Here is a 15,547-nt window from a genome sequence, read left to right as displayed (position 1 = left end):
AACCCAAACAGCTTGCCCTTATCTTTCAGAAAAGGATTACGATTTTGTAAGAATTTCCACATTTGCTTAAGTTTGAGATGCTTTGGGAGGATGCATGCAGAGCTGCTCAGTGTCCTCCTGCCCTCCAGGAGCAGCTCCCTGCAGACAGCAGACACTTACTTGTTGCAAAGCTCCATCTCTGTTACGATAATCTCCTGGACATGCCAGTAGACATCAGCTTTCGCAGACGACTTCTTTCCATCCTTTGGACAGTGACCAACACAGATGGCTGCAATATCTCCAAGGTTCTTTGAAGAAAACTGAAACGTGTCTGTTGCTCCCCTATAGGAAACAGGGAGCAGTATCAGTCAATATCTTGAATGCTGGCAGTGCCTCGTCTCATATGGACATTAAGTAATTTGCACATGGCTATGGAAGATAGAAGATAAGCCTTCATTTAAAGTCATTTGAGTTAACCTACAATCATTCAACACAAAGTATAATTTCCATATTTAAATTCAGTATTTTGTCTGATTAGGGGTGACACTTTAAATTACTGCCACTAGGACTTTCTAGGATAAACTCAAGCAGTTCCACATACAAAATCAATTTGCCTCATTATAGATAAAGCTAAAGAATGACTAATTTCCCCTCCGGCACTTATTCATTCATTCTTGACAGTTACAGTATCTGTTACACATCTACCCACCATAGCTGTTTTAAATCTGCTAGTTCAGCCACCCTTCCTGCTTTAGGAGCTCAGACCGAAAATAGTTTAGAGAAACAATAGGTCTCTGTCAAACTCTTGTCTGGCTCCCCATCATGCCTCCTACATATCTGTTAGGTTTGTCTCCTTGGCTTTGGTCCTTATTCCAACCTGCCTCCAAGGATGGACTGTCACTAATGCTTTGAGGGATGGTGTCTCCAACTCCACTGTAGTCCCCAGCAGCTGAGTGTCAGGAGGAAACTCATTCATGTTTCCCATGAAATCTCAGCCATTCATACCAAAGTCCAGATCAGCTGTAATTTCACTTTCTACAGAGCTATAAAAAACAAATTTCCTCTCTGCAGAGCAACTGAACATCAGCAGCAGCTGTGACTTTGAATATGTTCTTGTCTCCTAAGGGTGTGCTGTGTCCTTAAACAAAAGAGAAAACCATCCCATATCTGGAGCACCTTGGCCCCACATGGGGAAAGGAACTTGCCCCACGTTACACAGATGTGCCTCCAGCCTGTCTGCACATGAGGCTGATACTCGGCTTTCCTCACACAACGGTGATCTTTCAGCCTTACCCCCAGATTTGGCTGGAAAGTCAGATCTGAGTGGCTCTGACAACATTTAGCCTCCAACTATTTTTACTTTCCCTCTGATTCCCACTGCCAGTGAGATGCTGTAAAAGGAACTAAAACCACCTCCAGCTTCCTTCTGCTACTCCCTGCTCAAAAATACGCAGCCTCCCCAGAGGCTCACCAGAAGCCTGTTTGTATGTACTGATAAAAAAGGACACACATACACACACAGAGGTATGCATCATCTATATTGCCTTTTACCAAAGTTTTTTTTTTTGTTTGTTTTGTTTTGTTTTTCTCGTCATTTTTAAAACCTGCTCTTTGTCTGCTCATCAAAAACTGATTTTACATCTTGCTTTTACTCCAGGTGACAAGTCTTTAGGCTTTTTTGAAGGGGGTTAAGAAAGAGCATGGCACAAATGCAGCTCTGTGGACTGTCCTGGAGAAGACATGGCATTTGTGGCAGACACACGAATGGTGAGGTATTCCTTTAGACCACCACCCACTCCCACTACCTCTCAAATCTCCTTTTCTTGGAGGAGTTTTCCATTAGGAATTCTTTTGAGCGGCCCAGCTTCCCTTCTAAGATGATCCAGATGTTTTCCTTCGTTTCTGCATCCTCTCTGTCGCTTGTTACAGTGACAATTTCATAGGCTTTAAGGCATAATTAACACACGTGTTAAGCAGCACAGGAAGAGCAGATGGTCAAAGACATCTCTTCAGTTGACTGTCATTTTGGCTGAAAACCCTCTTCCTAATATTTATTGCAGCACACAAGACAGCATTTGCAAAACAAGGGAGGAAATGCACTGAAATCTGTGGGACTCGTGACATCTTTGTGCTTAGGATTTTGTGCAGGGGTAGAGCACGTGGAAAACCTGAGTACTGCTTGGTCAGCTGGCAGGATTAAATGGAGCTGCTCTTGAACAAGCCGTGTCCAACTCCCTGCTGTGTGAAGAACCACTATTTTAACACAGCACAAATACTTCAGTTTTGGTGATACAGTTCCTAACAGCATAGAACAGCCTCACAGAGACAGTGAGGGTATCCAGACACGCACAGGACGTGCTCGGATGCTGTGGTGGCATGTCATTACTCACGATGGCAGTCATGGGGTTGTCGTTTTGCAGGGGCTGAGTGGAATCACATTGAAGTAATGTGATTCTCGACTCCCCGGGATTTTCCCGAAGAAAAGCACTGTGTTGCAGGAGTTTCTGAGGTGTGCTTAGCAAATTATCAGTGCGGTTAAATAACATTGCTCTTTTTCTCTCACTTGTTCACCACATTAGACACCAGTGTGATTACCTTGGAGCTGGTGGAGTTACCCAGAGCAGGGAATTACCCAGGTCTATGGGGTGTTAAGCTCAGCTGTCATCTTCAGCTGAGATATGGGAGTCTGTAGCCCACAGCATGTTCAAGAGGAAGCTGGAGAAACGTTACTTGCAATGCTTTAAGGACTGAACTTATTTTCCACCTCAAAGATTTTCCCAAGGCCCATTGTTTCTAATGAGACCGTAACCACGTATGCATACAGCTTACTGCTGGATTGAACCACAGCAGATGGGCCCTTCTTAAGTCTTCAGCCCAGAATGAGGTGTTTTTCTTCCTCATAAATCCTGATTTGTTTCTCTCTGATCACAGCATTGCACTTTTGAACTAAGGTGTACCTTAACTAATCCAACCTTCAGAGCCCCAGTGGAGCATCCTCCAGGAGATGTGGCCCTGTGGCCTCTGAGGACCCTCAGCAAACACCACAGGTCACCTGTAAACTTACCAGTCCGCTCCTTCAGTTCCAGGATGTCATTATTGGCACAAGCCAGTTCCCTTATGAGCTGCCCATCGTCTTCACCTTTAGCCAGCCAGCGGTCACACTGGAAGCGAAACGTCTTGTCCGTGGCAGAGTCCGTCACGTCGATGTATTCCAAGTGCCAACCCGGCGCAATTCCTTTGCAGTAAAACAAGAAAAAAAAAAAAGTTAGGATATTTTTCACATTGTTTGGGTAAGGAGGTGAGATACCCATTGCCAGGAGTACCTGACTGGCACTGGAAATGACTGGTACTTGTTTCAGATAACGTCACTGGTATACACAAGGTTCCTCTGATACTAAACCAACATGGACCGGCTCAAGACCATCATCTGATCCCCCTTCCACAATCAGGCCATGGTTTTGAGGGACTCACTGGCTTGAGATCAGACATAAGGGTGTTGGAGTGTGGTCCCAGAGAAGCTGGATTTCAAGGGGTCTGGGCAAGGGGCCATCCCTTGTCCTTGCCCAGCATGTTGCAGGCGTTGCAGCTCTGCAATGAGGAGCAGCCTCTGCACCACTGTCAGCACATCACACCTGGGGATGTGGGGCAGGAGAAAGCCCTGCTGCAGTTTAGGGATAACAAAACCTTACAAAACCCCCACAAAATCAAGGCCCAACAGAACTGTTTGCCAGAGTGAAAAGAATGAAATCTCCTAAAATTCAAAGGGCTTGGAGCAAAAAATGGAGCAGCTTGTGTTGCAGAAACTGCTGCTGATTCTTCCTTCCACTTTAAAGGAAGTGTGAAACCTTAAAGCCTAAAGAAAAATATGAGTACTAGATGGCCACAAACTGTAGGGTTTAATGTCTTTTCCTCCGGCCTGTACTACACCCCCATCCCTTCATATCTGCATTTGAAGGTCAGAAGGTAAATTATCACTGGCTCCTTTGGCCCTGTCAGCTAACACATGCAAGGAAATCACCCATGCTATCCTGCTCTTGCCAAGCAACCAGAGTGAATTTATTAATGCTGTGGCTGGGCATGAAAGTAACACAAAGTGATGGATGCTCCTCCAGGGACCAACAGATCACCTAACTTTTGCCTCGGGTCCTTTGGAGGAGACATAGCTCCCTCTTAGTTTTCTATTTCCCCCCATTTTTTAAAAAAATTATTATTATTATTATTTTATTATTATTTTTTTTTTTTTTCCACAGAGGGAAGCAACTTGAAAATCAAGAACAGGGCATTTGGGAACATATTCCAGATTTCTTTGTTGAAATAGAAGAAACTCTTGTTGGTTTAGGGGGCATGGGAGGTTCTGACAGTTCTACTTACAAGTCTAGTTATTGTCAGACAAAGGGAGGTTATGTTCATGATGAGACATCTCTGCTGAATTATTACTTACATCCCATAGGCATAAAAGAGCTCTTGCTCTTCCAAGTGCTTAATGCCATGTGCCAGCTTCCTTAGTTTGCAAATATTAATCTTAATTAGCCTTTTAGCCCTGGAAGATAATGATGGCACCTTTCTGAGCTATGTCAACAAGTCACCCTGCCCTGTGAACTGCCATACAGTGTGTGTTAGCTGTTTCCTACCAGCCTCAGAGGCGTTCCTGATGTGTAATTTGGCTTTCTGAACCTTCTCTAGGCTAAGAAATCACCATACAAAGAGCTCAAACCTCTACTGAAAACACTATTTGCTCTTTAAATTCCAATTTAAAGATTGCAAGCCAGCTACAGGGGGTTGCTCAGGGCTGAGTTCAGCCAGGCTTTGAATGTCTCCAAGGACAGAGACTCCACAACCTGTCTGGGCAAGCTGTGTTTGATCACCTGTGTGAAAGGGAAAATAGCAAAAAACAAAACAAAACAAAAAAAGTCTGGCTCCATCTTCTTTACTCATCCCCATCAGGTATTTATACATATCAGTAAGATGCGCCTGGGCTTTACCGTCTTGAGGCTGAGCCTCTTCTCACACAACAGATGCCCCAGTTCCTTCATTCTTCCAATTCCAGTCATATTCCTGGCCCTTCACTGAGCTTGCTCCAGTGTGTCCATGTGTCTATTGCATGGGGAGCACAGTGCCAAGGGAGCTGGGTACACCTTGCAAACACGCCTGGCCCCATCCAGGCTTCAGCAGCAGAGCAAAGTTGTGAAGGGTTTTTGGGGAAGGCCTGGCACATTGTACCCTTGCAGATCCTCATCAGTTTAGTGCCTGCTGGGCAGAGCTTATCAAGTTCCCTGGGGCTCCCACTGTGCTCCAGCCTGCTCTTTGGGGCTGGCTGGAAATTTATTCCGAGCACGTTGGCAGTGTCAGCCGTTAATCTTTTTGGCAGGCTCATTTCCATTCAAGTTGAATGAACATCTCTGCAGCATATTTGGGAGGCTGTTCTGCTTCCATCAAAACTTCAGTTAAAACAGTGCAGGATGAAAGGGAGAAAACATCCCATGGTTCTCCAGCGCGAGACATCAATGCCTGCAGACTAGGACGGAATAAATCGGTGATCTTAGTCCTGTTGCCAGCAGTGAACAGCTTGACAGCGGCGGGATCAGTGCTAAGCAGTGGTATCAGGAGATGGCTGAACGAGACCTGCATACCCTCCTCCCTCGTCTCCAGCCCAGCCCCAGCAGCTTCTCACCAGGAGAGCTGCAACAAACACCTGCACTTTTACCATGGGGAGAGATGGGCCAGGGCTGGCTTTCCAGCTTGTGTTGGAGTTAAGGGCAAAGAAAGCATGCAGTGCAACTTTTCCTGGTGTTCCCTGCAAAAAATGTATTTATCAGCTCTGGGATATCTAAAAAAAATCTCTGGGCTCTGTCAGGGGATTGATGCTGAAAAGCAAAAAACAACAGAACATCCCTTGCAGCACACGGGTACCTTGAGTCAAGGAGCTGGCTGGTCACCCTTAAAAAAGTGATGCTCCTGCTTCAAAGCATCCCCTGCCTGCTTTAAACAAAGAATGCTTCTCTTCCCTCTCATTAGAATTGCTCTTCAGTCTTTTCCTCTTTTCTTTCCTGATGATTAGCAGTTTAAATTAAATTGGGAGACCTGGAAGCTATAGACGTACCCTATGTTGCTTTCCAATCTTGAGAGAATTCACCCTGGATAACTTCTGTACTGCCAGCACCCAGGGCAGCACGTCTCCCTGCCCTGTCCTGTCCATCTGCCCTGGTGTCAGCAGTGGATGTCACATCAAGACCTTCAATGCCACAGCACTAAGCTTCATTTAAAACCTGATGTGAAAATGGAAGGATTTATCTGGGGCTTAAGAAATTCTGTTTTACCAGACAATTATTCTTCTCTTTTTTTTTTTTTTTTTTTTTTTTTTTCCACACTGGGAAAAAATACATTTAATTTATTTTTGTATTGATCTAGAAAATAAATGCCAAGTCCTGTTATGAACAGAGTCTGAGTGTGAGGCTTGGCTGACCTGGCTCTGCGTGCCACAGCAGTGGAAGGAGAACATGGTTTTCTTGTCTGCAGAACCATTTCTCAGGTTGTGAAATCCTGCTTTCAGGAAATTCCTGCTTTCTGCACATCGGTGGCATTTGCAGAGCAATGGGCTAAGAGAAAGGGAAGTACACCCCATAAGGATGTAACCCCATCCATAAGGATGTAACCCCAGAGGCAGCAGATCTTCAGCACAAGCTGGATTATGGCATAAGCATCAGTCAGGGGGTGAGGAAGAGGAGACAGCAAAGTGCTGTGGGCATAGCCAAGGACTTGGCCACTGCTGGCAAAGCTGGAGGATCTCTTCAGCGATGGCTTATCGGCCTTTTCCTGGGTGCCAGGATGCTGCTGGATGGTGAACTACTGCAAAAGGCCACAGCCTCTACATCGCTCAACTTTCAGTGCTTGCACAAGAGCCAAAGCAGGTCTGTTCGTATCCCTTTGGCACCTCAGCCAACAGTACCAGGAATGCAAAGGCTCAGGCACAAAGCAGTGGCAAAAATGCCTCGGAGGATATCATGGGCTTTTCTGCAGGGACTCCAGGACAAACCAGGGCAACCACATTTGTCTCCGTTAGTCTGTTATTTGACAGAGGGAAAGAAATAACAAATGTCTGGGCAGTTCCTGCTTGATTATGCAGGTCTTGGTCTTTAAAATAGTTTGGCCACCACTGTGCCTTTGTGGGTGATTCCCTATCTCTGTAACAAGTGTTCAATGTTTATAACAAAAGGAATTTCCCTCCAGGCCTGTTTCACTGCCATCGAAACCCCCAGCAGTAAACCTGCCCTAATAAAACCCATGGCTGTGCCACGTAGACTCCTTAATGGTCCACAGTTGGAAGCGACATTTTCAATAGCATGCAAAACATTTCAAATGTAATTAGAGGAGGAGAAGAGCTTTGGGGAAAACAGAATCACTTTGCTTGCTTGACTCTGGCAGTTGTATAATTTAGTGTCATGTAGGGAAATGTATTCTCTTCCCAAGCGCCCCTATCCAAAAGAGCAGCAAGTTGTCCCATTTATCTTCCTTTTCAAAAGAGCCCAAGCTGGCAGCTGAGTGATGCTGGGCAGGGGTCCTCTGTGTACGTCTGCGAGGTCTTCACAGGAGCATCTTGCTTCTTTCCCAGGTGATGCTGAAAGCCCGTGCCTTGTGTAGTGAATTCCTTGCTAAGTCACATCTGGGGGAATCCAATCTCTGCTGGTAGACCAGGGAGATGAACCACATCCAGGCTGGGGTGCCCAGGTGTCCATACAAATGAAGATCTCTCCCTTCTCTGTGACCATTCTCAATGATTTTCCTCCCTATCCCCTCTCTATTTGAAACATTTCATTTTATTTTTATTTATTTATTTTGTGAAAGCATTTGATGCCCAATTAAAGATAACCATTGTCATTACTGGTGTTTATGTTCTCGTATGAGTAAAAGAAAAATCCTCCTTGCGACACTGACTGCTCAAGGGTCAGTGCAGAGCTGCTGCTGCCTGGCTATTCACCGCCAGCAACCAGCACTGCTCAGCCCCTTAATTCCAATTTTTTCTTTCACTTTTCAGATGTTCTGAAACTCAAAGTAATGACCATTACAAATGCAGTTCATTGGCCTTGTGTCCTCTGATGTCATTTACCCCCTGCCTGGTTAGATGACTGCCCAGCCTTAAATTAAATCCCACCACGTGAGACATCACCCAGAAAGGGGTGGGATTTTTGATAGACATGCCAGATCACTAGAAAAAGGAGCATTAATTGTGAGGTGCTAAAATCATAGCATCTAGCTCTGCATCGATACATCTCAAAACACCTTAGGAAGGTGAATAATTTTTATCCCTGATTTACATAATTGAAAATTAGGTACAGGGATGTGATTTACACAAGGTCATTCTGCAAGCCAGTGTCAGAATAAAAATAGATAATAGATGCATTTGTGTATTTCTCCTTGAGGATCATGTTAGTTCACACCACAACGTTTCTCATCAGAGCAGACAGGCAATGCAAAACCTCACGCAACCTTTGACAAAGCAAAAGCTTAACACTCGGGACAGTTTTAGAAAATAGGTTCCCTGCCCCCCACCCGTGTTTTCTGTGCAACTTGTTCAGTGCGGGATTTGACTCAGGGCAAAAGCATCAGTAAATTACTCTCAGAAAAAAACAACACTAACAACAACAACAACAAAAACCACACATCTTACTGACAAACTACTCCTGTGCAAAAACACTTAACAGCTCAGAATGAAGATATAACAGTTTCTCAGAGAATATTCTTGTGATTGAAGCATATTTCACGTTTTATTGAAGCATACTTGATGCAAAAGCATTTAACAAGGGTGCAGGATAATTTGTCACCAAGAGGAGCAAAGGAGGCTTGTAGCAAAGGGAAAATTTTATGGAATTGATAATTTTACAGCTACTGGTTGGCCCTGTGGCCTCTTTCCATTCTGTAGTGAAGGGTTACAGGAAATTGGGATGAAATGAATGACTGTGCAAGGTCAACACTGAAGTCTTTGCCTTCTCTCCAAATCTGATGTTTTGTTTGCTTACATCTTTTATTTTTGTTTTTTATTCTATTTTATGTCAACTCTGGACTATGAGATTTCTGCCGTGTCTTATGTTTCTGCTGTAATGACTGTAGCACATCTCTGTGAAAAAACAGTTGAGTGTAAGGATGAAACCTGCAGTTGAAGAGATAGGAGGGCACATGGCACCTACAGGAAGGCTCTGAAGGGAATTTGCTGAGGACTAAGGATGGATTTGGGCAATCTGCAGGACTGAGCAGCCACAGCATGGTTGCTGGCATGCTACGCAGGTCTGTAGTTGGTGGACACCAACATGTCTTGTCTAAGGAGCTGAGTTCAGTCCATGCAGAAAGATGTAGAGTTTGAAGTTGCCTTCCTCTCTACTGAGCCATCAGTAAAACATGTGGGATGGAGCAGCCTCCTCTCAAGCAGCTCGGTGCATCTGTCTCACTTCCTCTTACTTTTTACTTAAAGCAGAAACTGTTAAACAAACCTGCCCCAAGGATCAGCAGAGTTTATGAAAGAACAGGCAAGCTCTGAGAAGAGGGCTTAAAAAGACCTTTTCAAGTCTGATAGCTGAGCCAATCTTTGTAGAGAGCAGAAAAGCAGATCTTTAAGTTTCTTTTAATAATTTATGCTCTCCCAGTGCCCAAAGGGCTTGGAATCATGTCAGTGAAATGCAGAAACATATCTCTGGATGTGCAGTGTGCTAGGAGTTCAAGGCCTGGGCAATTTAAGACCTGGTCCTATACATTGCTCCTGAAAAAGGCAGTTCCTTCAGAGAAAGAAAAGGAAAAACAAGGGCACACTGACATTCCCCTATTGCATCCATCTCAAGAAAGGGGAATAAGATGCTTCCTTCTTTGGAAGATCCACCCAAAATGAGTCATTGGGGCAGTTAGGCTATTTAAAACTCAATTAGACAATGTCATTGCAATTGGTGTAATTGAAAGAAGGGCCCCGTTGAGGCAAAGAAGGAGTTGGGCTGCATAACCTGGTTATTTGCTTCTATCTTTGCTTTTATAATAACACAGAGAAGCCTGGTTTATCCATAATTAGACTGTTCCTGGCTCCCCTTGGCTGATGGCAACTGAGATAATCAAGAATCTGAAATTAATGACTTTAGAAAGACTGTTTATCGTCTGGGTTCAGATCTACTCAGGCAGATGAGGGAGCTAAATCCACATTTCCCACATCTCCTTGTTGCGAAGAGAAAATGGCAAAACAACACCAAAAAGTTTTTATAGTTAAATAATTTCATTACTGAGATACTGTGAAACTTTAAGCCGTTCTTCCAGAATGGTGATTTAGTCCTTAAACCGGAGGGGAAAAAAATGAGACCTACATTTAGAAAGCCAGCATTTCCACAGACCTACAGATACTGATCTTGCATAAATGTAGAAGTAAATGAACTGAGATATGAGAAAATACATAGTGCCTATCTGAGATCAGGAGATGGGGAGGCTGGAAATGATTAAATTTGCTCAGGGAGTCTAAATATATTAGATTGAACATCAGTATCTCAAAGTGAACAAGGGCAGGATAAAAAGACGTGGAGCAAAACAAAGCTAAATTTCATTCACATCAGTTCATTGTTACCAGACTTTTGCTGGTGAGCTCTAAACATCTGAAAAATCAGGAACAAGCTCCTTGAAACTGCAGTTGCCAAGTCTCTAAACAGCCTGTTTTCAAACGAGCACCAACTTCCTCCCTACTCAATCTTACTGGAGTGGGAGAAATTAGATGGGGGCTTCGTTCCTGCTTTATATCTCACACAGAGGTGCCACTCTGTGGGTTTGGTGGGGAAAGTGACATTTAAAAACATTAAAGTGGGTCTATAAAAACTGGCACTCTGATATGCTTTTCCTAAGGAGACAAATGTAGTGTTTATGTTTTAAAGACCTCCTGACAGCCTTTGCTATTGCAATTACTGTCTCTTCAACTCTGAACACTCCAGTACAGTCAAATTTCAGTGAAATGATAAACAAAAGGGGGATGTGAACTGCTGGCATATCGACTGCAGTGAAACTTCCCTGATGCTGAACTGGATTTCATGGCAAAAAGCCACCTTAGGCAAGATGTTTAGGTGCATATTATCCCCAAATGGGGATCACCTGGTTGACTTATTGATGGGACCATACTATTTTTAAAAGAAAAGGAAGACATTGCTTAGCTGTTCCCTTAAGAAGCCCATGGGCTAGACTAGTAGCACCTAATGTGAGTCAAAACAAGTTGATGCTGCCATTAAGGCTGATATATATCATAATATAATTGATATATAGATATAGATATATGGTATATCATAATATAATTGATATAAAGAAATTTAAGGGAAGAACATCATTCACATTCCAAGTATGCAGCCTGTGAAGAGTAATGGGATAGTCCAGCGTGAGGCTAAGTTTTCCACACAACATTGAGAGAGAACCATTTAGGCAAAAATAGGAAAAAAAATAAGGAAAGAATGAGCAAAATCTGATGCTTGAAATTAATGGTAAATATAAGCATATTTCTGTTTAATACCCAAAGTCCCCCAAGCATCTGATGAAAACCATACACGACCCTTGACCCCTGACCTCCCTACTCTTTTCCAAAAAAATGGAGCCAGGAATTTCTAACCAGTGGCAAAGCCAATCTATATAAATTATATAGAGAGCAGGCATGTATGCAAAGGACAGCTCTAGCCTGGGACCCCAGCAGTAATAAATACTCTACACACCCAACTAACTGTCATACTTTGTTGCGTGAAGCTGTAGATAGGATATGCCTTTCACATGACTAATGCAAGAACAATGAAGACAACATATGTTATGACTTAAACTACAGTTGTCCTCTTCACCGAGGGGAAAAACAACTACATTTATACTGAACAAAACCTGAGCACATTGTTTGTCCAAGGCTTAACCCTACAGTCAGCTAGGTCTGGTAAAATCCTTATTAAATATTATTTATAAATGGAAACCAGAGATATCAGGGAAATAAGGAAAGAGAACATGAGGTTGCAAAGTGTACTTATATTCATAAATATGCACCATTTTTCCAGGTTCTGGACACATGGTATACTATTTTAGGTGGTTTGTGGTGACTCTGACTACATACTCAGCCTACAGCAAAATTATACTAATTGAGACTATTTACTGCTTAGCCCAGGGCTAAGCTCTGTTAACTCCCTTTGCCACCAACCAAGAGTGTGTAAAAAGCAATTACCATAGCTCAGCTGCAAAGTGGTAGCTCCACAGAGTGCAACAATAAAATCACCAGTGGCAAGGAGAAGGTGAACCATGGTCACTCGTCAAGAAGGAAAAGGCAACAGGTGTCCCATGCAAGATAACGGGGAATTGCTCATCACAGAGCAGCCAGTAGACTCATTGGACTCAGTGCCACGGGTGCTAAATGTCTCCTGCAGAGTCTGGGTTAGCACGTGAATGAGAAAATCCACTGCACATTACTAAATGGACAAAAATGATAACCAGTGCAGGAGACGCCCTGAGGGATGCAGAGTGAGATGTGGAGGATGAGGCAGGATTACACACGCTTGCTCAGTTCCTTCCCCTCCTCAGGCACCCTGTGATGGCTGCTGTTGAAAACAGCTGCTGGGCTCGATGGCTCCTTCGTCTGACCCAGTCCTTGCCTTGCTACGTCCCAGCCTGTTCACGTGCCTGAGCCCTGAGGTTCAGCTCAGATCCGGTGGGTATTTTTCATTCTGTTAGCATGATCGACCACTGGGAGCCACGAGGTCTCCTGAGGAAAATGCTCTCATTGTGGAAATTTTAGCTGGTAATATATTTACACAGGAATCTGCAAGTCCATGGTGGTTTTGTGCTGCTCTAAGAATGACATTGAAACCACCCCTGCAGCTGCAGAGATGCCTGTTTGCTGAGCTAAAACTCCAGTGGGAATTTTGATGGTCCTTTCCATTTCAGCATCAAAACAGCAGATTCAAAGAATTAAGTGTTTCTGCAACTAAGATCAGGTAAAACCAGCTCTCAAACCACCTAGTTAACACTGACTTGGTGGGTCCATGGGAGCCATCAACTTCACCTTTGGGCTGCAGCAAGGGCCTGCCATTAGCAACCCGTTCATTATTAGTTCGTAATCACCTCCTTGAGACAAAGAATTCAGCTGGGTAGGGATGAGATGAGATGTCATCAGAGCAGTGTGGTTGATGCTTTTGTTACAAGATTCTGCCTGATACTTGAACACCACCACAAATGACTATGACAGCAGTACCAGGCACTGCTGCTCTTTGTGAAACCAGTTAGGGTGTCCAGCAGCAGGGAAACGTCAGCATCTCTCTCAGCAGGGCACTGCACACCCACCGTATGATGTACTGATTTTAATAAAGACAGACAGAGATCTTTATTTCTATCTTCCAAAGCTCACCGTGCTATGTCAGGCTGCATTACCCCATGTGTCAGTGTCAGGCGGGGAGCATTAAATTGTGAGAAAAGTGCCATGCTGGCCTGTGACAAAAGTATTTCATTAAAGGAGCTGCTGTGTTGGGATAGCAGGCTGGATGCCTGTGCTTTGGAGGAGATATCATTATCTGTGCTGCAGCACTAGCTGTATGCTCTGAGGGAAGCTGGGGACCTGTTTGAGCAGATCCTACACCAGCATGGGAGGAGACAGACTCAGGCATGAAGTGAACAGGTCTAGATGAGCTAGGGCACAGGGTCCAAGGAAAATCCTTCAGGTTACCCAGTCTGCAGCAGAGCTGGGAACAATACCCCCAGCCAACAAGGTGGCTGCCCCTCCTGGCAGGCTGTCCCAGACCCCATGTCACTGCCCTGACCTTTGTTGTCGTGCCAGATCCGCACTTTGCAGAGGTCTCCCAGGCTCAGCATGTCGGAGAAGTTGAATTCGTCCATCTGGTTCCTCTCGAACTTGTTGGACTTGTTGGACTCCTTCAGGGCAAGGATCCCGCTGTCCCCGTTCTCCCCAAATAGGACCAAGAACACGTTGGCATCTGTGCCTGCTCCTGGAAGACAGAGCAAGGCACATCATCACGAGCTGTCCTGCCTACAAATGTATGGAAAGGGAGGCATCAAAGGCAGCCTGGAGCTGGCTGCAGTGAATCTGGGGTTTCTTTGGGCACAGCCAGAAAATTTCAGTGAATCTGTTCAGGATCCTAAAAGGAGGACATGCCATGGTATCTAACAAGCCAGCCCTTGGATCCTGTCCCCCAAATACAGCTGGAACATCTTGTCTTGTGGTCAAGGTATGGTGAGTGTGATGGTAACAGCACTAATTGTAGGCACAGATATGAACTTCTGACGGATTTGAAAGCAAAATGCAGATGATCAGCCAAAACACTGTGGCATTCTGAGGTCCACCCCCCTTTCCCTCTCCCATAAGCCTTCTCCGATATTCCCATTTCTCAAAATATTGTCCAAATTGAACCAATGGAAAAAGTCCCCTTTTCTCACACAACTCTCAGCCCTTCTCATGTACATGTACAGAAAATCCATTAAGATGATCTTTATTAACTAATATTGAATTTCAAATGTCCATATTTTGTAGAAGAAAACAGAAATGCTGCCAATTTTCATAATTTCTGGAGTCTATACCATCACCTGAAACGACCTTGCGAACATTTTAGCTGAAGACGTTACCACAGTTTTACAGGGTACTATTTAAAATTTGACCAAAATTATGAACTACCATTTTATTCCTTTTTATTTTTGATGCCACTATAAGGAAGCAGATTCATAGAAAGAAACTTGACTCCATGCGGGCAGATGTTCATTGGTATGTCAGAACAGAGACCCTTAAATTTTAGCAAATAAAAATAAGATCATCAAACCCAAATCTGGCTTACAAAGAAAGTCAGTGTCTGCTGCCCTTGGTTGGATATCCTAGCTCTGAAAACTCTAAGTGCCTGCCAAACCTTTCTTATATGACTGTATCGTAAATCCACTTTGGGCCACACAGACAGTATTTCCCATAGCTCCATTCAAAACACAACGCAGAGACAAAGTCAGGGGGGCTGAAAACTTTTAGACAAAGTTACCACTTCTTCAGGATAATCATTTGTATACTTAAATTAGGAAGAAATCACCACTTTTCTTATAGGACTAAAAAAATGCTAAAATAAAATTAAAAAGTGGGGGGAGGAGGTCATATGGACAAAAGGTAAAGCATCATTTGATGTCCACACAAAAAATTGTGTATGTTAAATTGGGGTTAATTTTCAGCAGTTCCCTGGAAAGGACTTAAGAAGGAAGATAAAACATCAGGGATTCAGGCAGTTCATCTGGCAGCATCTTTTATGACCCTAAAGCTTGTTGAGATGAGGGACAAAGCAAACTAAAGTCCATTTCCTTCCAAGGAGCAGGCTCCCAATTAATGCCAGGTCTCAAAAAGCACAGAACCAACCGTTTCCTAGCAAAACCTTCCCAGCAGGAAGAAGCTTATGGTGGCCTCATGCTGTGACATTTCCCTCACAAGCAATTAGCAGGAGATGCGAAAGAAAAGAACAGAAACTGCTGAATCAATGTACATTTCACCTATTTTGGTCTCTCTCTCCCTGCTACCCTCCCCCACTCCCCACCCCTCCCCCTTTTTTTTTTTTTAATTTTA

At 44.0% G+C, this 15,547-nt stretch overlaps 1 protein-coding gene across 1 annotated transcript in view; it reads right to left on the bottom strand.

Moving 5' to 3' along the window:
* Window positions 1-15,547, bottom strand: part of LOXHD1 (lipoxygenase homology PLAT domains 1) — a gene marked incomplete at both ends in the record, with an annotated part of 141,081 nt that overhangs the window by 2,798 nt on the left and 122,736 nt on the right. The window contains 4 exons of the mRNA XM_084305109.1: window positions 160-321; window positions 1,785-1,923; window positions 3,044-3,214; window positions 13,761-13,946. Coding sequence (XP_084161235.1) covers window positions 160-321; window positions 1,785-1,923; window positions 3,044-3,214; window positions 13,761-13,946 — 658 coding nt within the window. The remainder of the gene's footprint in view (window positions 1-159; window positions 322-1,784; window positions 1,924-3,043; window positions 3,215-13,760; window positions 13,947-15,547) is intronic.

The sequence above is a fragment of the Netta rufina genome, assembly GCF_964035555.1.
Source record: "Netta rufina genome assembly, chromosome: Z".
In the NCBI taxonomy this organism is placed as follows: domain Eukaryota; kingdom Metazoa; phylum Chordata; class Aves; order Anseriformes; family Anatidae; genus Netta; species Netta rufina.
This window is presented reverse-complemented; position numbering and strand designations above follow the sequence as displayed.